The 24,814-nt window shown below is 68.4% G+C and overlaps 2 protein-coding genes across 2 annotated transcripts in view; one reads left to right on the plus strand and one right to left on the minus strand.

The window, feature by feature from the left end:
* Positions 1-377: 377 nt before the first annotated feature.
* The window catches only part of TRANK1 (tetratricopeptide repeat and ankyrin repeat containing 1), a 32,524-nt gene continuing 8,087 nt past the window's right edge, over positions 378-24,814 (minus strand). The window contains exons 7-23 of the mRNA XM_051977510.1: positions 24,649-24,780; positions 23,708-23,881; positions 20,345-20,506; positions 19,982-20,236; positions 19,509-19,691; positions 16,337-19,315; positions 15,353-15,552; positions 14,920-15,057; positions 14,427-14,573; positions 14,069-14,225; positions 13,678-13,766; positions 12,051-12,154; positions 11,721-11,853; positions 11,310-11,455; positions 4,928-8,004; positions 4,408-4,506; positions 378-1,608 (exon numbers count right to left, since the gene is read on the minus strand). Coding sequence (XP_051833470.1) covers positions 1,508-1,608; positions 4,408-4,506; positions 4,928-8,004; positions 11,310-11,455; positions 11,721-11,853; positions 12,051-12,154; positions 13,678-13,766; positions 14,069-14,225; positions 14,427-14,573; positions 14,920-15,057; positions 15,353-15,552; positions 16,337-19,315; positions 19,509-19,691; positions 19,982-20,236; positions 20,345-20,506; positions 23,708-23,881; positions 24,649-24,780 — 8,276 coding nt within the window. The 3' untranslated portion in view covers positions 378-1,507. The remainder of the gene's footprint in view (positions 1,609-4,407; positions 4,507-4,927; positions 8,005-11,309; positions 11,456-11,720; positions 11,854-12,050; positions 12,155-13,677; positions 13,767-14,068; positions 14,226-14,426; positions 14,574-14,919; positions 15,058-15,352; positions 15,553-16,336; positions 19,316-19,508; positions 19,692-19,981; positions 20,237-20,344; positions 20,507-23,707; positions 23,882-24,648; positions 24,781-24,814) is intronic.
* LOC127549461 (uncharacterized) lies at positions 1,975-4,304 on the plus strand. Its single transcript, XM_051977522.1, has 2 exons — positions 1,975-3,613; positions 3,797-4,304. Exon 1 carries the CDS (start codon positions 2,439-2,441, stop codon positions 3,180-3,182), a length of 744 nt encoding a protein of 247 aa, XP_051833482.1. The 5' UTR covers positions 1,975-2,438; the 3' UTR covers positions 3,183-3,613; positions 3,797-4,304.

The raw sequence follows: 24,814 nt of genomic DNA on the forward strand, positions 1-24,814 counted from the left end.
TGGACTTTCTATAAGGGGGCGGCGGCTGGGCCAGGAGCTTTCTATAAGGGGGGGTGGACTTTCTATAAGGGGGCGGCGGCTGGGCCAGGGGCTTTCTATAAGGGGGAGTGGACTTTATCATTTCTATAAGGGGGCGGGGGCCAGGCCCAAGGCTTTTTATAAAGGGGGGTGGACTTTCTATAATTTCTATAAGGGGGCAGCAGCTGGGCTGCGGGCTTTCTACAAGGGGGTCGGGGGAAGGCCACCAGCGGTCTAAAGACGCCGAGTCCGCTCTCGGCCCGGTGCCCCCCAACGGCCCCAGAGGGGGCAGGAGCGGTAGGAGGGGGCCCCGGGTGAGGGGCCCCAAGCGTCAGCCAATAACCAGAGCAGACAGCGGGTAAGAGAAACCACGTGGCTTTATAAAAACTTGATATACAACAATAGTCTGTGTTTGGTTCTGTTTTTGGCAAGTGAAATCTATAAAAACGTCTGGAACAAAAACAAGGAACAGAAAGTGGGCGCTGCAGGAGACAGGAGGGCCGGCGCCCGGCACGGGGCCCCACGGGCGCGGCGTGGGGCAGAGTAAAGAGAGAAAGCGGCCCGGGCCGGGCGCAGCCGCCCTCCCCTTCAGGCACTCAAAGCGGGGCGGGCGTCACTCGGGCCCGCGTGGTGGCCGGCGGCTTCCTCCTGCCGTGCGTCCCAGCGTGCTCAGCGAAGGGTGGGCCGCCTCCGCCATCCGAGCCCGCGCCAGACGGACGGCTGAATGGGCGGGTGGCAAAGCCGCCAGCCGGGAACAAACACTGGGGAGGAGGCGCAAGCTCCATCGGGAGTTTGGATTATCCGCGCGGGAGCGGGGGCTCGCCTTCAGTAGTACCAGGGGTGGGCCACCGCCATAAGGCAGGCTGAGCCGCGGGGCGCGGGGGCCTCGGGCACGGTACACAGGACAAGGACGCCACAGGACACGGGGAGGACATTCCTGACCTAATTCTGAGGTAGGCGCGGCTCGGTCAGCTCGGGAAACTGAGGGACGGCTGGAGAGACCGAGGAAAGGCAGACTGCTCCCGGGGAGGGCTGCCTCGTGGAGAACCCCGGCCGGCGCTCCCCCGCCCCGCGCGCCACGCAGCCCACGGGATGGTCCTGGGGGTGGGAGGCGGACGTGGGAGGCAGGAGGCTCAGGCGGGCCGGCTCCTGTCCCCGCCCCCAGAGTGCCCTGCGTCCAACAAGGGCCGGTGGGCGGGCACGCGGCGCCTCCTATTTACAAGGCGTGCCCACCACGTCACTGACGCGGGGCAGAAAAGGCAGTGCCGGAGGCTGCTCCAAAGGGGCCGGGCCCCCATCTCCAGCGTTCCGTGGTCCAGTGACAGTTCAGGTACAGGAGCCAGGAGGGCGCCCGGGAGCGTGTCTGAAGGCGGGCGGGCGCCCGGAGCCGGGAGAACAAGAGGGGACGGACGGGGGAAAGCGAAGGCCGGTTAGGGGCCTTCTCTATGCTATGTACACCCGCCTCTCGGGGCGCGGCGGGCCGGCGGGCTCAATACCTGCGGCGCCACCCGCGCTTCTTAAAAAACCTCTTGGGCCGCAGCTCCCCAAAGTCTTCCACTTCGTTCTCGTAGTCATTTTCCTGGACAATGCCTGTGGAGAGACAGAAGGGGGCATCACTGACTGGGACCAGCGAGGCAGGCGGGCTGGACTGCCTGAGCGCCCTGGGGTGGGTACGGGCACCCCCTACCCCTACCCCTGGCCCTGCCCATATCCCTGCTGTCCAAGCGAGTGGGTATGAGCACCCCCTCCCCTGACTCGGTGTCCTGCCTGGACTCCTACTGCACTGGGGCGGGTATGGGCCCCCCCCCCCGGTACTGAGCGCCTGCAGCTGGCTGTGCCCACTGCCCCCCCACAATCTAAATCCGGGGCACCCAAACCGCGTGACCCCCTGCTGAGTGTCCGCCCCCCTCCTGGGGCCCCCGAGCAGATGCCCGCCACCCAAGCAAGATCCGAGCTGTAGGCGAGGGTGGGGCCGAGGGCGAGCCGTGCAAAGCAGGGAGCAGAGCGGTCGAGCCGGGCTGGCCACCGCCAAGGCTGCCGAGAGAGCGCGACGCCGGACGAGAGGACTGACGATCATTGGTCGACACTGGTGGTAGCGTTTATAGAGCACCTACTGTGTGCCGGGTACGGGGCCCAGCACTTAACAGATCTGACCGCTGATCTTCACGGGAGCCCGTGAGGCGGGGGCTGCCGCTATCCCCACGAGGACGCGGAGGCACACTGCTCACGTCCAGGCTGGACTCGAATCCAGACCCGGTGATCCCCCAGGTAGCCGTGACCCCGTGAGCTCGGCCCTGGGTGAGGGGCCGGCTTCCCTCTCGGTACTTCTCTGCCCCGGGGCAGGTCACGTGACATAGGAGAAGGTCTCCGTGCCCTGATCACAGCCAGATTTCTGCCCCCCCAAGGGGAGGGCGGGACAGATGCCAGCGGGTGTCCGGGGCGGTTCCCGGAAGGCTTGGGAGCCAGGGAGACGCCGGGCACTTCTCGAGAACATTCCCGAGCCACAGAGCGCCCCCGAGGACATCCTGCCCACGGCATCCGTGCCAAGAAGGGCCACGGCGGGCAAGGCGGGCGCTGGGCGAGAGCTCTGGCCAAAGAGCTCACAGCTGGGGCCCCACGGGCCCGGGCGGCTCTCCAGCAAGTGCAGCTTAAGAGAGCCCGGGCACAGTCGGGGCCGGCAGGGGCGCCTCCAAACTCATGAGGGCGCTGCCCACGTGGAGTCACTGCCCCCCCAGCGGGGCCAGAGCCCGCCCCAAAGGGAGAAGACACTGCACATGGACACCCTCATCCCAGAGTCTGGCTTATTCTGGCCGCCTCCAAAAGGCGAGGCCCAGAGGAAAGCGGAGGCCCCGGTCCAGGCCCGGCGAGTGGGCCCGAGGACCCCGCGGGGACGTCTCCTCAGCTCCGAGCTCCGACCCGGGCCGGGGGCCATGGGCAGGGACTTCACGGCGCTCCTCCGAGCTAGTCTGGACCACGCTCTCTGCCTTATGGGGGAACCCAGGCAGCCCCGGCGCTTGGACCGCATCCCCAAGGGCCTGACTGTGCGCCGGCGCTCACTGCGGGCACGGCTTCCCTATGTACGTGATGGGGGCGGGGCCACGGCCGGGAGCGCTCTCACCGCTTTCCCTGGCGGTCCTCGGCCTTTTTGCTTAAGGCACCTTTAAAGTTACTCCAAAAGGAGGCCCGAGCCTCCCCTGACTCCCTCCTGGTCCAGGCTGGGCAGGGTAGGGAGGAACCCCACCAACCAAGCACCCACTGTGCACCGGGCACGGGGCACGGGCAGCACAGGGGCCACAAAAACCAGACAGACCCCGCATCCAAGGAGGCCCCGCGTGCAAACGCAGGCCTGTAAAACTGAGGGGGGGATCACAGGGCGAGGAGGGGTGCACGGACACGGCTCCACGCGCAGGGGTGGGGGGCGCCAGCTAAGGGCCCCTCGTGCCACTTGTCTGCAGCACCCCACAAGGAAGCCACGGGCCCTTTACACCAGGAGAAAAGGGGGAAGGTCAAAAAGAGACATCAGACACGAGGTCACGGGGGGTCAGAGATTTCAGACACAAAGTTACAGGGGGGTCAGAGAGATGTCAGACATGAGGTCACGGGGGTCAGAGACAGACACGAAGTCACAAAGGGTCAGAGAGACATCAGACACAAGGTCACAGAGGGGTCAAAGAGAGACATCAGACACAAGGTCATGGGGGTCAGACATGAGGTCACAGGGGGGTCAGACGTCAGACACGAGGTCACAGGGAGGTCAGAGGGAGATGTCAGACATGAGGTCACGGGGGTCAAAGGCAGACCACAAACCCGAGTCCTCAGACCCGGCTTAGGGACCACGACTGGTGGGATTGTGGGGAGTGAGATGGACGCACTAATCCATCACTGGGGAGACTTTGGAAAGCCATAGTGAAGGAGGTGGGGTAAGTGCCCGGGATGTCCGTCCCCTTGAGCCCAGAGTCCCCACAAGCGGGGGGGTGGCCCAACAAAGACAATGGCCCTCGGCCAGAGCGAGGCAGCGAAGTGGCAGGAAAGCAAATGCCCCTGCGCGGGCGAGGGCCGAGCCAGGGGTAGGGAACTCCCAGGTGAGGAAGCTCCCTCCACCAGAGCGGGCTGAGGTCCGAGGGAGATGCGGAGGCTGCCGCTGGTGACGGCCGACGCCAAACAAGGCGAGCGGGCCGGAGCGGCGCCGGAGCTGGTGAAGGCGGGACCCAAGTGAGGGCTGGCCTTAAGGCAGGCGAGCAGGCCCGAGCCACCAGTGACGGCCTACGCCAAACGAGGCGAGCAGCCCGAGCGGCGCCGGAGCTGGTGACGGCCCCGCCCCACGGGCCGCAGGTGACGGCCGACCCCAAGCCAGGCAAGCAGGCCTGAGAGGCGACCCCGCCCCCTTACCTTCCTCCTTCAACCGGTCCTCGGTTTTCATCAGCCACTCGCGGGCGTCGCTGACCGAAGGGGCCAGAACATTAACCAGCCTAGTCATGGTCTCCTCGGCTACAGAAACAAAAGCGTGCAGGGCTTTAGGAGGGGCCGCGGGAGGCTCCCAGGAGAACCCCCTCTCCCAGGAGCCACGGGGCCGAGCGGCCGGCCTGGGGAGATCCCGGCCCAGAGGATGTTCTCACGCGCCGGACCGTCAGGCACCGGGAAGGCCCGAAGCGGGCCTCTTCCGTGGCCCGGACGTCCGTTTGGCCAAAGGGCAAAGGCTGCCCTCGACAGGTGGAGAGGAGAGCCGCCCGTCGGCAGAAGCCGAAGCTTCCGACCAGTGAGGGACGATACGATTAGCGCGTGGACGGGGGCGTGAGCTCCGGGGGCGACCGGGGGTGGCGGGCTCGAGGGTGGCCGCGGACCGGCCACCCTCGGCGGCCCCCGTCTCCCCTCTGGCCGCACCCCCACCGGCGTTCCCTCCCGGCCTTACCGTCGGCCCAGGCCTTCCTGCGGTAGACGTCCTCCACGGCGTCGGAGACCCTGTTGATGTTCTCCAGGATCTTCCTCTGCAGGATCTTGCTGTGCTCCTGGGAGCCCAGGTGGGTCTCGGTCCAGGCGCTCTGCTCGATGCTCCTGACCACCAGGCGGCCCTCGCCGATGGCCGGGTCCACGCGCGTGCTGAAGAACTCCAGGTAGCGCTGGTAGGCGGCGTGCTTCTGCTGGTGCGCCTCCAGGCGCACGTGCTTCTCGTAGCACTCGCTGACCTCGAAGGTGGCGGCGGCAGCCTCTGGGGCCTCCCTCTCGGGGGGCTCGGCCTCGGCGGGCAGCAGCGCCTCGGGGGCCTCGCCCTCAAAGGCCTCGCCGAAGCAGTTGCCGGGACCCTGGATGAACTTGACGCCGCAGAGGTCGCACTGCGTGCGGTCCACGTCGGCCCGCTTGAAGCTGCCGCTGCCCAGCTCGCGGGGCTCCTCGCGGGGGGGCTCGGCGCGGACGCAGACCCGCCGCCGCCAGGCCACGCAGAGGGAGACCACGAGGCAGACGCGGCGCAGCTTGCGGCGGGTGGAGAGCTGGCGCAGCTCCTTGAGGCGCTTCTGGAAGAGGATGGAGGCCAGCACGTCCTCGCGCTCCTCGGGCGGCTCCTCGCGGTCCAGCTCGGCCTCCAGCTCGGCCACGAAGGAGCCGGCGGGCGGCAGGCAGAGCAGCCGGTCCAGGTCGGCCTCCCGGAAGTAGAGGCCGCGCACGGCGGCGCCCTTGGCGTGCGCGGCGTCCCAGCGCCAGTAGCAGTCCAGCAGGTACTCCTCGTCGCGCTCGTAGAGCAGGTCGCGCAGGGCCTCGGCCACGGCCTTGACGTCGGCGGCGGCCAGCACGCGGTCCATGAGGCGCAGCAGCCGCTCGGGCACCTTGGCGGGGAACTCCTGGCGCATGAGGCGCAGGCGGGAGGCGATCTCCTGGAAGTGGCGGCAGAGCACCGGCTTGCAGCAGGGCCGCATCAGCTCGGCCGTGTTGACCAGCATGACCAGGCAGAGCACCACGGCGCGCTCGGCCTCCCCCGAGGCCACGCGGCCCACGTGGCCGAAGGCGTCCAGCAGCACGTCGAAGTCGCCGTTCTCGCAGCCGCAGAGCACGCGGGCCAGGTAGGCCAGGTGGAAGCGGAAGGTGCGGATGGCGCGGCCCACGTCCTTGGGCTTGTACTCCTGGATGATGGCGAAGACGTCGCCCGGCTCCTTGTCCTCGTCCCGCTTGCCGAACAGGTAGTCCCAGTGGTGCATGAGGGCGATGTAGCTGCGCGGCAGGCAGAGCGCGGCGCTCTTCCAGAGGCGCGCCAGCACGGCGCCGCAGTGCACGAACTGGAACTCGAGCAGCGCCAGCGTGTGGCCGGGCGTGGGCGTCAGCGGCTCCTTGCAGCGGCGCACCAGCACGTTCATGAAGCGGAAGAAGAGGCGCTTGCAGTCCTCGGGGTCGCGCGCCACGTAGAGCCGCTCCATGGAGCTCTGCAGCAGGCGGATGAAGCAGAGGTGCGTCTTCTCGGCGCTCTCGGCGCTCTCGGCGTCCTTGTGGGGCAGCAGCATGCCGCCGCGGCCCTCGGGGCCCTTGGCGCGCGCCCACTCCTCGGGCTCGGCCTCGTGCGGCAGCTCCAGCGCCTTGAGCTCGCGCCCGTAGTCCTCCTCCACCTGGTGCAGCAGCTTCTCCAGCTCCTCGGGGTAGCCCGAGCTCAGCACGAAGGCCTGCATGGCGCTGAGCCACAGGTCGGTGGACTCGCGCTGGCTGCGCGCCCGCTCGTGCCGGAAGCGGAAGTGCACGTACTCCTTGAGCGCCACGCGGTAGGCCTTGAAGGAGCGGTAGCTGGGCCGGAACATCTCGCGGCAGGAGGCGGGGTTCTCGGAGAGCACGCGCGGGTGGAAGTGCTTGGGGAAGATGACGTCCAGGAAGGCCTTGCAGGGCCCGTAGGCGTCGGCCGTCAGCAGGTAGTCGATCTCCTCCAGCTCGGGCGCCAGCAGCTTGGGGAAGACGCGCTTGGCCTCCAGCAGCAGCCCATTGAGGGCCGCCAGATGCATGCGGCTCTGCACCATGGCGCGGGCCTCGCAGCGCCGCAGGGGCCGGTGGAAGTCGCCGCAGGCCGGGTCCGGGCAGCGCAGGCCGGCCACGAAGCTGCGGCAGACGCCGGGGTAGCTGGCGGCCAGCAGGCCCCGCGCGATGCCGCACAGCCGCGCCAGCAGGTGCTTGGTCAGCGCCAGCTTGACGCTGTCCACGGCCACCAGCAGGTGCTCGCGGCCCTTCCTGTCGCGCAGGCCCGGGTTCAGCTCCAGGAGGATCCTCAGCACGGGCCCCGGGCCGCCCTGCGTCACGCGGCACTGGCGCCCGTCCAGCTGCGCCACGCCGAAGAAGTCGAAGCACGACTTGACCATCTCCTTCTCGGCGTTGTTGCCGGCCCGCTTGAGGGCGCGCACCGTGTGCAGCAGCACCTCCAGGCCCCCGGGCGCCAGCGCCAGCAGCTTGTCGGCGCCCGGGCGGCAGTGCCGCGTGGCCTCGTACAGCGCCTCCACCACGCCGGCCGGGTGGTTCAGGTGGATGAACTTGTAGAAGGCCGCCTTGAGGCGCGCGAAGTCCTTGAGCAGCACGCCCTGCAGCAGGTAGGCCTCGGCGATGCCGGCGCGCTGCCCGGTCTGCGAGCACAGCTGCAGCGCCTCCCTCAGGATGCCCTTGGTGTCCTCCACGTCGGAGCCCCAGGCCACGTTGAGGCGCGCGGCCTCCAGCAGGCAGGAGGCCTGGAAGCCCTTGTCGGCCGTCAGCCGCGAGGCCTCCAGCAGGAAGCCGTGCTGCCGCATGAGCAGGGCGGCCTCCTCGCGCCGGCCCTCGGCCTTCAGCAGGGCGGCCGCCTCGGCCAGCCGCTTGCGCGACTTGAGGAAGGCCAGCTGGTCCTCGGGGTCGAGCTTGGCCAGCACAGCCATCATCTCCTTGGTCTTGTTCAGGCTCAGGTACTTGGCCGCGGCCTCCAGGTAAAACTGCCCGGCCGAGTAGGACAGCTTGGGCGCGGGCTGCGTCTTGGCCCTCAGCACCTCCTCGAACCTGCGGGGCCAAGAGACAGAGAGCCGTTGGCTGGGGGCGGCCGCCCCGGGGCCACGCCCCCACCCCCAGATGCCCCCGGCCTCGGGGAGGGACCGCGGGGGGAGGGGGCCGGGGCCGGCCACCGGGCACAGTGAGAGATACAGACGGACCGCAGCAGGGCCGGGACCGGCCGCCGGGCAGTGAGACACGAGACGGCTCCCGAGGGCCGAGAGGAAGGCCGGGGCCGGCCGCCAGGAAAAAGAGATACAGAGAGACCGCAGGGGTTCGGGGCCGGCCACAGGGCACAGTGAGACACAGAAGCGGCCCCCAAGAGACGATAGGAAGACCAGGGCCGGCCACCCGGAAGGATGCCCAGAAGGCACACAGACCGCTGGACAGATTGAGAGACGCAAAAGCGGCCCCCAAGACACAAAGGGAAGGCCGGGACCAGTTGCTGGAGACGCAGAGGCGGCGGTCGCAGAAGGACGAGGACCGGGCTCTGGACGGACTGAGACGCAGAGACGGCCCCTGACAGACAATAGGAGGGCCGGGACTAGCCACTGGACAGTGAAGCGCAGACGGACCATGGGGGGACTGGAGCCAGCCGCCCAGCAGGATGCCCAGCTGGCGCACAGGCCACCGGACAGACCAACGGACCAGCACAAGGCTGGCGAGAAAATGCCTTAAAGACAGTTGTTTTTCCTGCGCCCCGGGAACGTCCCAGCTTTGTCTCCCCCGGCTCTAGGCCTGGAACCATGAGTCCTGCCTCGAGTCACTGCTATTCAGGCGGGCCGGGGCCGGCCCGGGGCCCAGACTTCCTCAGGCCCTACGTGGACGATGCCCGGGAACGAAAAACGCCTCCTGCTGGCTCTGCCCGTCCATCCCATCGGGGAGTGGCGCTGAGCCACAGTCACACAGGCGCCCCACTAATTCCAAGGCTGGAGGCCGGCTACGCCCGGACCCCCGCCCGGCTCCTGCCTGCCGGAATCCCCCGAGAGGAGCCGTGTCAGGCCCCAGTGTGCGTCGGGATCCTCCTCGGTGGTCGCTTTCTATGCAGGGCGCTCACACCTCCCTCCCCAGAATATACGAGGCAGCAGGACCCCTTCGGAGTCCGTGACCGGGTGCGACCCCCGGGAGCACTCAAGGCAGCAGGCCCCCTCCAGCCCAAGCCCCTCACTGCCTGACACGCCGCCAGCTTCTGTCTGGCCCCTGAACTGCTCAAGCTCACCACGCCAGACCCGCCCCATCACAAGCCACCGAATGGGGCTATCCTACGGCTCCGGCGGCTGCCCAGCCCAGACCCCCGTACCCGGACGGGCTGACGGGCTGCCTGCCCCTGTGGCCCAGGAGTTCCCTCAGAGAGCGTGCACGTCACCAGCGGGTGCGCAAGAAACCCTTTTACGTTCCCTCCCGCGTAAAGGACCCAAGTCCCCAGCAGCCCATGGTCAGCATCGCTCCCAGACCCGGGTCAGGCAGAGTGCAGTCCCTCCGGAAGACGGCGGGCCTGGGGCTGCCATTGCCCGGCTCCGGACCGATACCCGGGCCCCTGGCTGGTTCACTGGGAGAGGGCCAAGCCCACCTGCCCCCACCTTGGCTCCCAGTGGCAGCGAGTCCCTTGTCCCTTCTCTGGGCCGGCTCGCTCATTTCTGAAGTGAGAGCCTCCAAGATGCCAGAGCTATTGGGGATCGGGGGGGCGCGGGAGCTCCGGCCAGGTCTGAGAGGAAGGAAGCCTGAGGCCTCTGGCTTTAGAGCAGAAAATCTGGGAGAAGCCCCCCCGTTTACAATGCCCGACCTGGGCCTGCCCTGCCCCCTGCCGCGGGCACCTCCCCAGCTGCCACGCACCATGATGCCAAGGACCCCATGGCCGCGTCACAGAGCGGGAACCAGCTGAGAGGGGGCAGTGACTTACCCGTGGTCATCACCGCTACTAAGAGGCGGGGGCGGAAGCAGAAGCCGGTGCCCTTGGCTCGGCCCCGTTGGGAGCTGGGGACTCCGAGCTTCGAGAGAGCCGGGGGCTCGAGGATCTGGTCAGAGAGCGCGCGCCAAGGCGGGCCGCTCTCTAGGCCCTAGGCGAGCAGGGCATCCACGGGCCCCGGCCGAGCCCGCTGCAGCGAGGGCCGGGGTCCCCCCACGGAGCGAGCTCGGCTCCACAGGGGGCGGGGCACCCCAGGGGACCAGGGGCCCGGAAATGGGCCAGGTCCTCCCGGGCTGGAGCTCTAGCGGACTGTGTACCCCTCCTCTCCCCGCTCCCCGGGAGCCAGCCTTCTACCAAAGAAGGAAAAGAGAGAGAAAGCAGTTCAGTGAGAGCGCTCGACACGGCAACCAGAAGGGAGCACGGACGCAGTGCTCCGGACCCCGGCCACCCGCCTGGCCACTGCCTTCCCTTCCCCCGCTCAGGGGGCTCTTGGGGTCACGCTCTCTGGCTCTCCTCGCGCCCCTCTGCCAGCATGCAGCAGGCGCCCTCTGCCTTCTTCGCGCTTGCGTCTCCGTGACATGCGTTCGCCTCTGCGTGCGTGGGGGACGAGCCATTCCCCAATCGATGGGCATCCGCTCTGGGCGGTCAAAGACCCCACGGGACAGGGCCCGGTGGGGGGTGGGCCCCTCCGGCTCGCGCTCTGAACAAAATTCCCAGCTATGCTTGAGAACATCCGGACCAATTCACAGCTGCCCGTCCAGAACCTTCCACCGCCATTTTGGCCAATTTGGGACCCCCAGAGGCTCTCCGATTGCTTTCTCTTCATTGACAGATGTGGCACAAACTTCCGGGAGGACACTAACAGCACACCCCCCTCCCCAAGGACGAGTGCCATCCTCTGGCCGACGATCCACTGGGGAATGGCTCTCGGGCTTTGGGCCCGTGCGCCCTACTTAGCGGGGGGCCGGTCCCCAACCCCAGCCGGCCCCGCCCCTATCGCCAGCTCTCCTCCTCATGCCAGCTGCACTGACTTTGACCATGCATTCAGCGCTTTTCTTCAGACTGCCCCATCCCTTGTCGGGTCAGGGGTTCTCCTCCGGCCTCCGCCCAGGCGCCAGAGAGCACGGCTCGTCCCACTCCTGACTCTGGGACACCAGGCAAGGGCGGGCCAGGCCGAGCAGGGCGCGCGCGGGGGTCGGCGCAGCAGTGGCATGCAAAGGCCGACAGCCACAAGCGGGGATGGCTCCCGCCCCTCCCCCACAAGCCCCCGGCGCTCAGCACGCTCCTAGACATGCGGGGGGGACGGCCACGGCCCCACAGGGGAGCCCCGGGCCAGAGCCGGGCTCGAGGCGGCGAGGGGCCGGGCCAGGGAAGAAAGGGGGCGCTCAGTAGGGGGCAACGCGGCACCTACTTCTCCACGGCCTGAGCGGCCTCCTCAAAGAGCCCCTCCTGGCAGTACATCTTGAGGGCGAGGTCGAACTCCTGGATCTGCTCGAAGCAGCGGAAGGCGTCCTTGTAGCACTGGCTCCTCTTGTAGAAGTAGGCCGCGTCCTTGATCTGGGGGGAGGGGGCGGGGGACATGCAGTGAGCCGGTGGTGGGCCACAGCGGAGCCTAACCTCCCACGGGCCTCCGGTCCCCCCTCATCGGCCTCGGGCCCCCCCCCCTACTCTGACCCGGATCCACAGTGCTCTCCCGGGAGGGGGCAGCTCCAACCCTGCTGCCGCTCCCAGGAAGCTGGGGGGGGCCTGTTCCCCGGCCTGCCTCTGCCCTGACAGCGCCCCCTGCTGGGGGCCCTCCCTGGAGTCCGGGCGCCGCCCCTACCTTTCCTAATTTCTCACAGAGGAGGCCGGACAGCTGGAACTCCCGGGCATAACCCAGGCACTTCAGGGAGAGCTTGGGCTCCCCGCACTCCAGATAGGTCTTGGCCAGCTCCAGGTACTCCATCTGCTTCTCCCTGGGGCAGCAGGAGGAGGGCCGGGAGGTTGTCCTCAGGCTGGGGCCTGGCCCCGCCCCCGCCCCATCCTCACTCCCTACCCCTCAGGTTCCTGCCCCGCCCACAGCCCACACGCCCCACCCCGAGGCTCCAGCCCCGCCCCTGCCCCGCCCACCCTCCCCGCCCCCAGGCCCCTGCCCAGCCCCACGCTCCCTCACTTGGGGCTGACTTTCTTGGACTTCACATTGAGGACAGCGTCATGGGCCAGGGCCAGCTTCTCCTTGTCAAAGGCGGCCCCTTTCTGGTAACACTTGGCGGCCACCTGGGGACAGGAGCAGAGCCCGTGGGCAGGGGAAGGGGTCCAGCGGAGGGGTGGGGGAGGGGCGCCAGCAGGGCTTCCCCCAGGCCCGAGGTCGGGTGCCCTCCCCGCAGGGCTCTCTGCCCACTGGGGCGGCCCAAAATGGGCACCTCCGGGCTCCGCCCCTCACTGAGCAGGCTTGCGGAGGCTGGGAAAGACACCAGGAGTGGGAGGGGCTGCTCTGGGGGACAGGGATTGAGGCACAAATCAAGGCCGGGGGCCCAGGGGGCAACGCACAGCCTCTGCTGCGCTCAGGGCTCAATGTCGAGGCACATCAAGGGGCCAAAGCAGCTGCTCACACAGGGGACGGAGCCCCTGGCCTGCGTCAGGCAGATCTGAGTTCAAATTCAGCCTGTGAAACCTTGGGCAAGGCATTTTAATCTCTGCCCCAGCACAGCCCAGCACACAGTAGGTGCCCTATAAATGCTTCCCTTCCCGGTCACTCCCCCAAGGGATGACCTGCCCAAGCCTGTTCCCACTAGTACACACGGCCCTCACACCGGTCTCCTCTCCTCCGAGCCATCCTGCGGCCCTGCAGCCAATAATGGAGGACCCACCGGCCAAGCCCGGCCCGGCTCCTGCCAGCCAGCTGCAGGGTGTGCGAGGGACCGAGTGCCCGGCATGCAGCAAGTGCCAAATAAATGTTAGTTATCACTACTAGGAATGAATGAATGAATGAATGAACGAATGAATGAACGAATCAGCGTGAGGGGTAATGAACGAGTGCCCGGCACATGGGAAGCGCCACATAAATACGCATCACTATGAACGAATGAGTGTGCAAGAGAATGAGGGAGGGCGTGGTCCCCAACAAGCCCCGTAAATGTCATTGTTACAACGAACAAAACAAGCGGCTGGACGAGTCCTCGGGGGACGGACACCTGGCGCCCGGTGAGCGCCACGTAAACGTCAGCCACCACCGCGATGGCCGAGGAAGGCAATGGAGTAGTCTCGTACACAGTAAGTGCCAAATAAGTGTTAGTTCATTACTACAAACGAATGAGTGAACGAGTCAGTGCGCCAGGGGATGAGCGAGTGCCCGGCACCTGGGAAGCTTAGCTATTATTATGATTACAAATGAATGAATCAATTGGTGTGCAAGGGAATAGATGGATGAGGACCCCGTAAGTGTCACGCTGTTACTACTGATCAATAAGGGTGCGAGGGAAGGGGTGCACAAGTGCCACATACAGAGACGCTATTATCACCACAGATGAATGAATGAGTGGGTGCGTGAGGGACTAAATGGACAAGTGCCTGGTATACAGAAGGCGCCACATAAACGTTAGTCATAACAATCACTACAAATGAACGGATGAGTGCCTGGCACAAATAAGTGCCACATAAAGGGGAGTCATCGTCACGAATGAGTGAAGGACTCAGTGGGTGTGTGAGGGAACGACCGCGTCCCTGGCACACAGAGGCGCCACCTAAGTGCTGCCGCCACTCCTGGAAAGGGAGCCGAGCGCCCGGGCCCCCCGACCCACCTTCCAGCACTGGTGCTTGGCGTAGTAGTCCCCCTGCACGATCCACTCCTCGGGGGTAGAGGTCTTCACGAACATGCTGTCGTCAAAGTCTACGCAGAAGTCAAGGACCCCGAGTGCATCTGACGCCTGCTGGCACCCACCACCCCATGCCCATGCCCATGCCCGCCACCTCACGCCCATGCCCACCACCCTGTGCCCATACCCACCACCTTGTACCCATGCCCACCACCCTGTGCCCATGCCTACACCTTGTACCCATGCCCACCACCCTGTGCCCATGCCCACACCTTGTACCCATGCCCACCACCCTGTGCCCATGCCCACCACCTTGTACCCATGCCTACTACCCTGTGCCCCCCGCCTAGAGCAGTCTTCTGGGGCAAAATCTCACCTTTGTTCTCATCGGTCTTGACCACCTGCACCAGGTCCCTCCTGATGAAGTACCTGAAGGCGGGCGCGCGCTTGTCCCTGTTCTCGTCGAAAATCCACAGGTTGACGCGGGCACGTGTGATGGCCGTGTACAGCTGCTTCAGCTCCCCATTGAGAAGCTGCGAGGCGGGCACGGGCCACGGGTGAGCTCACGGACGCCCGCCCGCCCCGAGATGGGAAGGGGGAGGAGGGAGGGGGGAGTCCCCACAGTGCTTCACTGACTCGACTCAACCGCGACCCCAGGATGTGCGGGGAAGTCCCCGTTCTGAGCCCCAGGCCCCCTCTCCTTTCTAAAGGGCCCGGCCGCGGGGCCCACCCACCTTGTAGGCCTCCACGTTGAGCAGCTGGGGCCGGCCGGGAGATGCGTGCGCCCGCTCCAAGGACACCTCCAGCAGGGGCCTGTGCTCCTCGTTGTGGCACTCGGCCGAGGGCGTGAATGAAGAGATGATCTTCCACTCTTTATATGCCTGGGGGCGGCGGTCAGAGGTCGGGGGGGCGCCAGAGCGGGCGCCGGCCCCTCCACGCCCACGGCCACACCGACGCCCCCTCTGCGGACACTGGCAGGGGGACAGAGAGCCCGCCCCGCCCTAGCCCCCATCAAACTGGTGTGGGACAAGCCGGCGATACGGTGGCGTCCGGGCCCTGGGGGACTGTCCCCCTGAGCCTGCATCCACATGCGAGGCGGGCAGGGGCTACGGGCAGCAGGAGCAAGAGAAAGGCCCCGCGCAAGGGGCACCCCCCGAGGCAAGGTCACGACCCCCCAGATGGTTTCTGGGGCCAGCACCTCCCCCGCCCCCCAGACCCTCACGGTACCTCCGAGTCTGTGAAGAAGTTGTACAGGAGGACGTCGTCAAACTCCAGCCCCTTGGCCTCGTAGATGGTCAGTACCAGTGCCAGGCCCAGCTCTTCCGGGATCTTCTCTTTGGCCACCTCGTTGGCCACCAGGATCACCTGCGGGGCAGCCGGAGAGGGGTCGGCCCCGGGGCAGGGTGGGGCGGGAGGGGACCCTGGCCTGGGCCAGCATCCCCCTCGGTGCCAGAGGCAGGCACCCAAGGAGAGGCAGCCCCGGGGGGCACAGGAAGCCCTCTCTATGCCCCCGGCCGCCCGCGGTCACAGAGCCCCTCAGCGTCCCGCCCCCTCCATCCACGGAGGCGATTGGCCAAGGCCGGGAACCGCAGAGCCTTGAGGCGGGCCCGGGGGGGGCTCTGGGGCCTGGGGCCCATCCTGCTCCGGGGGTCCCACCCACCTGATGGGCTCCGAACTCGATGGGCTGCGTCTTCCGCTTGTTGCCGCGGAGTAAGATGGCCAAGTCGCTGACGCTGCAGGACTCCAGCACGGTGGGCTTGGGCCCGTCGAACAGGCCGGCGTCCCGCGGCAGGCGGTCAAAGGACTCGGGGAAGTAGTGCTGCAGCAGGTCCACCACGCCCGAGGCCAGGTTGAGAATCCCTGGGTCAGAGGGGACGGGTCAGGCGGCCCAGACGGCGGGGGCGGGGCCCGAAAACCCACCACGGGGGAGGGGTCACCCACAGGCCCATTGTGGCCTTCACAGCCCGGCTTTAATGGCCTCTAAGAGCCGCGCGTGTGTGTGTGTGTGTGATTGTGCGCATGTGTGACAGCGTGAGCGTGCCCCCTGCCCTGTGAGCGTGCCCCCAACCCCATGAGAATGCCCCCGGCCCATGAGCAGGCCCTCTGCCCCTGGAGCGTGCCCCCTGCCCCCGTGAGTGTGCCCCCTGCCCTGTGAGCGTGCCCCCAACCCCATGAGAATGCCCCCGGCCCATGAGCAGGCCCTCTGCCCCTGGGAGCGTGCCCCCTGCCCCTGGGAGCGTGCCCCCTGCCCCCGTGAGTGTGCCCCCTGCCCTGTGAGTGTGCCCCCTGCCCTGTGAGTGTGCCCCCTGCCCTGTGAGTGTGCCCCCTGCCCTGTAAGCGTGCCCCCAACCCCATGAGAATGCCCCTGGCCCATGAGCAGGCCCTCTGCCCCCATGAGCGTGCCCCCCGCCTCCAGCCCATGAGCAGGCCCTCTGCCCCCGTGAGCGTGCCCCCCGCCTCCAGCCCATGAGCAGGCCCTCTGCCCCCGTGAGCGTGCCCCCCGCCTCCAGCCCATGAGCAGGCCCTCTGCCCCTGGGAGTGTGCCCCCTGCCCCTGTGAGTGTGCCCCCTGCCCCTGGGAGTGTGCCCCCTGCCCTGTGAGTGTGCCCTCTGACCCATGGCCTCCCCCCACGGGGCCCGCCTACCTGAGTGGGAGCGGTAGTTCTGGTAGAGCTGGTAGATGCGCTTGGGCTTGCGCACGGGGCAGCGCTTCTGGTCGGCGCAGCTCTTGCTGGCGTAGTGGAAGAGCGAGCGCAGGTCGCTGAAGCGGAAGGCCACGCCCTTCATGATGCTCTGGGCCGTGTCGCCGGTGAGGAACATGGCGTTGGGGTCGTTGATGCAGCGCATGAGCAGCGTGAGCTCGGCCTGCGTGAAGTCCTGGATCTCGTCGCCGTAGAGCTCGTGGATGGACCAGGGCAGCGCGCGCAGCTTGGAGAGCCGCTGCGACAGGTTGTAGAGCACGTCCTCCTCGTCGAAGTAGCCCTTCTGCGAGCGGATGCGCTGGTAGAGGCAGAAGAGCGCGTAGATCTCGCCGCGGTCCTCCTTGAAGTTGGGCGAGCGCTTGCGGCCCAGCTTCTGGTAGGCCTCCTGGGTCAGGCGGCCCTGCGGGCAGCTCAGCGCCTCGAAGGAGCCCTTCAGGAAGGACTTGATCTCCTTCCAGACCAGCGCCGGGTTGTACGGCGTCTTGCCCTTCACCATCTTGGACCACATCTCGTTGGCGAAGACCTCGTAGGTCACGAAGACGCGGGGGTCGCTCTCGGGGCCGCGCGGCTCGGTGGCCTTGTCCTCCTCGCCGTAGTCGGCCTCGGCCTCGCCGGCCTCCTCCTCCTCCTGCCAGTTGGGGATGGCGGCCTCCTCGTGAGTGGACCAGCCCAGGATGTGGCGCTTGAGGCTGCCGTCCTCGTTGCGCAGGAAGAAGGGGTTGGGCATGGAGGCGTCGAGCAGCAGCAGCAGCTGCCGCGAGGTCACGAAGAGCGGGAAGCTCTCGTCGCGCACGTCCTGCAGCCGGTGCACGCTGGGCTCCAGGGGCCGGAAGTGGCTCGTGGCCTTGCTCGACTTGGTCAGCTCCACGAAGTTCCTCTGCACCTCCTGGCACAGCACGTGGTTCTTGGTGACGAACACCTGCCGCAGGTGCTCCAGCTGCCCGGCCTCGGCCGCCTCCGGCTCCCCGGCCGGCCCCGCGTCCGGCCCGGGCTCCCGCTCCGGGCCCTCGGCGGCCCCGGGCCCGGCCCCGTCCTCTCCGTCGTCCCCGTCGTCCCCGAGCCCCTCGGCCTCCCCGGCCTCGTCCTCCTCTTCCTCGTCCTCGGGCTCCTCGCTGTCCCCCTCCCCCGGGCCGTCCTCCTCGGCGGCGGCGGCGGCGGCCCGGGCGGGCGGCCGGTGCCAGGCGTGCTTGGCCAGCAGCGGGCTGCCCGCGCGCTCGGCCTTGTCCCAGTAAGAGTGGAAGCGCTTCCAGAGGCGGTAGAGGCAGCAGGTGGTCTTGCCGGTGCCGCTGCGGCCGATGAGGATGATGGGCTCGGGCGGGCGTGGGTTGAGGTCGATGACGGCGTACTCCAGCTCGCCCACGCGGAAGGGGTACTCGGCGGGCGCCGTGGCGTCGCTGATGATGTTGAGCGCCATGCTGGTGCTGAAGCTGTGGAACTTCATGATGTTGTACTCGGTGGCCACGGCGCTGGCGGGCGGGAAGTACTCGGGCAGCGCGCGCTCGCGGCCGCGCGCCTCGGCCGCCTCCGTGTCCTCCACGTAGCAGCGCGGGATGCGCTTCTGGATCTTGAGGCCCGAGGAGAGCTGGCCCGTGTGGATGCCCTTCAGCTTCTTGCGCAGGATGCAGGAGAGGCCGCGGTTGTAGGCGGCGCAGATGGCGCGGATGGCATCGTTGAGCTTGCAGTGGTCCAGGACCACGTCCCAGATGCGGATGATCTCGGTGTAGACGCCGCCGGTGCGCTGGGGGGGCGGGGCGGCGCGCGTGGCGGCGATGATCCTCTCCGGGTCCTCGCTGCAGCGCGGCGAGAAGTCGATGGCCAGCTCCCAGAGCATGCGGGCACCCTTGTCCAGCTTGGCCTCGTAGAGCTGGATGTCGCCGCGCAGGTGGCGCAGTCGCTTCTGCAGGCCCTGCGTCCACTCGCCGTTGCCCAGGTGCTGGATGGCCAGCACGATCTTCTTCTTCAGCACCCGCGTCACCGCCTTGCTGGCCAGCTTCTTCAGCATCTCCGACGTGCACTCGATCTCCCACGTCATGTTGTCGAAGTCCTGCAGCTGGGCCTCCAGCTCCGGCCCCGCCACGGCCGCCACCGCCTCCTCCTCCTCCCCCTCCCCGTCCTCCTCCCGCTCCTCCTCCGCCGCCTCCCCGGGGGTCGCCGGGGCCTCCGGCCTCGTCGCCGGCCGCGCCTCCTCCGCCTCTGGACCCGGCGGGGGCGGCGGGGGCGGCGGCGGGGGCGGCTTCTCCCCGGGACCCTCGCCATCACCGGGCGCCGCGGCCTCCTCGGGGACGGCCTCCTCGGGGGCGGCGGGGCCCGGCTTGGGGGAGGCGGGAGCCTCCTCGGGGCCCGGGGGCCCCAATTCCAGCTGCTGGATCAGGGCCACGATGGCCTGCACCAGGCCGTCCCGGGGCGTGAAGGGCTTGGCGCCCTCGGCCCGCGCGGCCGGGGAGATGCGGCCCCGCTCCCAGCAGTCGGGGACCCGCTCGCCGGGGGCCCCTGGGGCCGCCTCCCCCAGCGGGAGGCGGATGGTCGAGCCCGGCGGGGCGGCGGGCGGGCCGCGGGGCGGAGGCGCGGGGCCGGCGACGGGCGGCTTGAGCGGGCGCGGCGGGTGCGGCGAGGCGGGGTCGGGGCGGCCGCGGCGGCGGTGCTCGGTCACGGCCTTGTTCCAGGTCAGCAGCAGCGTGTCGTTCTTCTTGATGCGGTGCCGCACGTCCTTGCCCTCCTTGTTCTTCAGGTTGAAGTTGATGTCGAAGCGCGCCAGCAGGTCCATGACCCTCTTGACGCGCTTCAGCATCCCCTTCTGGAAGATGATGTGCATCACCGTGTTGCCGTTGGCGTCCTGCGCGTTGGGGCTCAGGAAGTGGAAGTCGGCCGGGCTCGAGCTGTACAGGTCCAGCAGGTGGCTCAGGAACGTGAAGCCGATGTCCGCTGCGGACCCACAAGGCCCGGGGGCCGTTAGCCCGGGGCCGTGCAGGGGGAGGGGCCGGGGGGCAGCACGTGGTCGGGGGGAGGGGCCGGGGGCCAGGAAGGCAGCTCCCTCCCGGATCGAGGGCCCGGGCCCAGGCTAAGCTCCCTGCCCCTCACCCAGGGATGCCCCGGGGCCCCGGGAGCACCGCCGTACCTCGCTTATCCAAGTAGATGAAGAGGGCCACGTGGAGGGGCATGTCCCCCTCGGTGAGGGTCATGCCCCGGGGGTCGGCGCCCTTGCTCAGCAGCAGGAAGGCCAGCTGGTAGTCTCCGCTTTTCAGACACATGGTGAGCGGTCGCTCGCGGTCTTGGTTCCTGTTGAGCCCCTCCGGGGGCGCTACACAACAGAAAAGCCCCAATTGTCGGCCCTTTCCTGGGCGGGGGGGCTGTTGCCAGAGTCCCGGGCCCCCAAACTCAGGATCCCACTGGGGGGGCGGGTGGACGAGCCGGCAAAGGGCCGGGGGGGGGGGTACCCTGCGGAGGCGGGCCCTCCCTCTGGGCAGGGAGCCGGCTGGGGGGAGGGAAGAAAGCTTGGCTGGTAAGACTGGGGAGGGGGTCTGGCTCCCGGTCCAGGGAGGGCAGGGGGCCTGGCTGACGGGCCGGGGAGGGGGTCCCAGCCCCCCTCACCCCCGCAGTCGATCAGGCAGGCCAGCAGGTAGATGCGGCGCCGGTCCCAGTGGCTGAGGTGCTGGATCACGGTGCGGATGTCCAGGTCCGAGAAGTTGCAGTTCTTGATGAGGCCGTCGGCCACGGACGACTCGTCGTTGGCCTTGCCCGTCAGCAGCAGCAGCACCTCGTGCCACTTCTGCTTCTCCAGCAGCAGGCGCACGAAGGCGCTGGCGCACGCGTGGTTGAACTCGCACACCACGTGGGGCGGGAGCACTGCGGGCGGAGGGCGAGGACTGAGCGTGCTCCCCGGCCCCAGCCCCCCCCCCCCAAGGCACCAGCCCCCTCCCTCCCTGCCCCCCGCAGGCCCCGGCCCGCCCTCACCCTGGATGGTGGACAGGAGGCGCAGGAACCTCTGGACCACCTCGTGCTTGAGCAGCCCCTTCTGCTGCGAGCGGTTCTCCGTGCACAGGTACTGGATGAAGGGCTCCAGGATGTCCAGGAAGGCGTGGCTCTCCCGCAGGGAGGCGTCGCTCACCGGGGGCCCTGTAATACACCGGTGACATCGCGGGTTTCCCGCGCCTGGCAGAGGCGAGGAGGGACAGGGGATCAATGCCCGCTGGCCCCAGCCCGCCCCCCCTCCCTCTCCCCCAGGAGGGACAGCGAGGGCCCCCAATCTCGGCAATTACAGCACACCCCCCCAGGAGAGGCAGGGGGCGCCCTCGTGGTGGGGGAGGGGGAGCACACTCTTGCTAGGGGGCTTCCAGCCTCATTAACATTAGCACCCTTGGCTTCCCCCATCCCAAGTGCCTCCCAGGAGAGGCAGGGGGCGCCCTCGTGGTGGGGGAGGGGGAGCACACTCTTGCTAGGGGGCTTCCAGCCTCATTAACATTAGCACCCCGAGTGCCTCCCGGGAGAGGCAGGGGGCGCCCTCACAGGAGAGAGGCGCCCTCACGGGAGAGGGGCTTCCAGCCTCATTAACATTAGCACCCTCCCCCATCCCAAGTGCCTCCCAGGAGAGGCAGGGGGCGCCCTCGTGGTGGGGGAGGGGGAGCACACTTTTGCTGGGGGGCTTCCAGCCTCATCCACATTAACACCCTCGGCTTCCCTCACCCCCAGTGCCTCCCGGGAGAGGCAGGGGGCGCCCTCACGGGGGGGCGGGGCTTCCAGCCTCATTAACATTAGCACCCTCGGCTTCCCCCACCCCGAGTGTCTCCCGGGAGAGGCAGGGGGCGCCCTCACGGGGGGAGGGGCTTCCAGCCTCATTAACATTAACACCCTCGGCTTCCCCCACCCCGAGTGTCTCCCGGGAGAGGCAGGGGGCGCCCTCACGGGGGGCGGGGCTTCCAGCCTCATTAACATTAGCACCCTCGGCTTCCCCCACCCCAGTGCCTCCCGGGAGAGGCAGGGGGCGCCCTCACGGGGGGAGGGGCTTCCAGCCTCATTAACATTAACACCCTCGGCTTCCCCCACTCCGAGTGTCTCCCGGGAGAGGCAGGGGGCGCCCTCACGGGGGGCGGGGCTTCCAGCCTCATTAACATTAACACCCTCGGCTTCCCCCACCCCGAGTGTCTCCCGGGAGAGGCAGGGGGCGCCCTCATGGGGGGAGGGGCTTCCAGCCTCATTAACATTAACACCCTCGGCTTCCCCCACCCCGAGTGTCTCCCGGGAGAGGCAGGGGGCGCCCTCACGGGGGGAGGGGCTTCCAGCCTCATTAACATTATTAGCACCCCCGGCCCTGCATTTCCTGCCCAGGACACGGAGGGGCACTCTCTAGGGGGGCTCCTCCGGCCTGACCCCAGCCCTCCTACCCTGCGTGCCCCCAGAAAACGCAGGAGCGCACTCACAGCGGGTCTCCATGCCGCCGGCCCCGGCCCCGGGCCGCCTCCTCCTGCGGGAGCAGCCCACCCGGGCCTGCGGGCGCTCCAGCAATGGCAAGGCCAGTCCTGCGCACGGACCTGGCGCCCAGCGAGGAGCCCCGGCTCTGCCCGGCCGAGCTGCACACTGAGCTCTGCCCACATGGCCACACTCTGCCACCTAGTGGTGGCTCCGGGGCAGAGCAGCCCCAAGAAGCCCCGCCCCCTGGGCGGAACCAGGCCAAGATTCCCAGGGGAGAGAGCTCGGCAGCCCGGAGGGGGCGTGGCCTCCAAGGCCCTAGGCCCCTTCTACCTCTTCCCCCCCCCCCCGGGGGGTGGACCGCCCCTATCCCAGGAGTTCACAGCCTGTCCATCCCCCCTCATGGGACCGCCCTCACCCTGGAAGCTTCCCCACACCGGCCGAGTCGCCCTTCTCACCTCCCCGAGCTGGGACCCCCCCAGGGCATCCCCCACAAAGGAAGCCCCCCCAGCCTAGTCCCCAAGTCCCCCCGTGGCTGGTGCCCAGCCCTGCCCTCCCTCAGTGACCCTTCTCCATCACCTCAGATTGCTCGGCCCCCCCCCCCCACTGCCCGCTGTCTGCCCCGGGGAGCCCAGCCCCCCCGCCCCTGGTTTTATGTGACTGGGGGCGGAAAGCCCTGGCGCCGGTTCTGACCCTGACTGGGCCCCCCCACCCCCCCTCCCCACAATTCTGCTGCCCCCCTTCTGCTCCTGGTCTCAGGGAACGGCAAAGGAGGGAGGAGGGAAGGAGCACTGGGGCCACGGGAAGGGAGTCAGCCCCTGCCGCGGGGATCACAGTATGGACACAGCAAAGGAGGGAGGAGGGATGGATCACAAGAACAGGAGTGTGTCTCCCCCTGCTGTGGAGGACACACTGTGCATACAGCAAAGGGAGGGAGGACCACATGACTCCAAGGGGCAGGGGAGCCCCGAGGGTCTCTGGGAGAGGTGGCGCACCCAGGATTCCTTGGGGCAGAGGGTAAAAGGGAGGGCAGCGGCGAAGAAGCCTTGCCTGAGCCCCCGCACCGTGCCAGGGCTGCCGCTGTGCCCGGGCCGCCGGGGGCCGCGCGGGCCATCGTGGCAGGAAGGTGTCCGAAGGGAAGACGCGAATTAGGCTGAGAAAGGGAACCCGCGGGCCCCCGTTGGGGCTGAATGGGGGGGCACCTCTGGACGGGAGGGGCTTTGGAAGAAACAAAGGACCAGAGGGAGAAGGGGCCGCCCTTGGAAGCACAGGAAGTGAGTTCAAATCTCAGCCTCCGAGCACGGAGTGTGATGGGGCCTGGGGGAGGCGGTGCTGAGGGAAGCGAGCAGAAGCGGAGAGTGGGGGCGCGGCGACGGCGAGCTCCCGGGCCTTGCGGGGGACAGAGCCGGCCCCTCCGGGGGGACTGAGGGGCCCGGGCGGGGGGGCTGAGGGGCCCGGGCGGGGGCCGCCACTTTGTGTGTCGCTTTCTTCTTATTTTCCCTGTGATCTGACCTTCCTCGGGCAGCGCGAGCATGGTGGGAAGGCGTGTGGAAGAACGGCCCAGCCTAACCTAGGCAGGCTTTGCTGCTGTCTAGGGGAGGGGGAGCGGAAGGGCGCGGGAAAGTTTGGAGCGCGAGGGTCTGCGGGGTGAACGTCGGAACTCCCTTTGTGGGTTTGGAAAACCAGGAAGCGATTATTTAAAAAAGGAAAAAGCCGCGCGAGTGACGGAGGGGAGAGGCCGGGACGGGCCGATGGCGAGTCCTGGCCACGTGGCAGCCGCAGGAGAAAGGTCCCACTCAGCTGTGGGCTGGAGCGGGGGGGGGGGGGGGGGGCCGGAGCGGGGGGGGGGAGTCCGGAGCCAGGGGGACAAAGTGGGGGGGACAGAGCGGGGGCGCGCCCGTGTGCACGTACCTGGAGCGCCCTTGGCGCAGCCCCGCTTGCGGCCATCCAAGAAGGAGTTGATCTTGTCAACGGCCTTGAAGTTCTTGTTGCGCTTGAGGATGTCGATGGCGCAGCGCGCCTGCTTGTCCACGATGGTGGGGTCTATGCCCAAGCACAGCAGCATCTGCACGTCTTCGGTCTGGCCTGTGGGCGAGGGCGCCACGTGTTACCGCCGGTGCCGCGGGGGGGGCCGCTCGGGGACCCCCCATCCCCCCGGGAAGGCGGCCCCACGCCCCCCCACCCCTGCGCCAATCTGCTCCCCGGCAACAGCGAGAGAGAGAGAGGGCCGGGTCGCCGGGCAATGCTGCTGCCCAGCAACCATCGCTGGAGATTTTGAGAAACGCCTCATTTCCCTTACTGGGAGAAGCCGGGGGAGACGCTGACCCGCCCTCCGACCCCCAGGGAGGGCACAGCAGCCGAACCCGCCCCTCGGCCAGCACGGTGCCTGCCATCAGCACGGCCCTGCAAGCCCCTCTCTAACCCCCGTGGGAGGGGGCGCCCCTAGTGGCCGGAGGCCAGAGCGCGAGGAGATCTGGGCCCTGCCCTCTGCGGGCCCAACCTCTCCCAGGCCAGACCAGCCTGCGGGGGGAGGGGGGGAGGGGCTCTTCCGGGCAGGTCCTTGGCCAGAGGAGGCTGCGGGGGCGCCCCCGGGGTGCTCTGGGAGCAGCCCCGGCCCCCGGCCCGGCCCTGAGGTGGCGCGGGGACAGCCTGGCCCGGGCCCAGTGTGCACAGCGGCCCCCCAGCCCGCAGCCCGGGACGGCGGCCCCCGCGGGATGCGATGGCAGAGCTGGGGGGGAGGGGACGCGGGGGCGCCCGAGGGACGGAGGCTCCGGGAGCTCGTGGGGGGTCCAGGCCCTTCCCAGGCCGGGCTTTTCTGAAACCCGACCCCGGGGGCCCGCTCGGCTCCTTACGTCGGCCCAGGTACCCGGCGCAGTGCGAGGCCACGAGGTGCAGCACCGTGCAGCCGTCCGCGTCCGTCTGGTTGATGTCAGCTCTCAGCTCGGGCTTCTGGTCCATCAGCCACCGGAACAGGTGGTTCTCCTCTGAATCAAGAACAGCCCCGTGACCCCTCTGCCT

This window comes from Antechinus flavipes, chromosome 1 (genome assembly GCF_016432865.1).
Source record: "Antechinus flavipes isolate AdamAnt ecotype Samford, QLD, Australia chromosome 1, AdamAnt_v2, whole genome shotgun sequence".
Classification (NCBI taxonomy): Eukaryota; Metazoa; Chordata; class Mammalia; order Dasyuromorphia; family Dasyuridae; genus Antechinus; species Antechinus flavipes.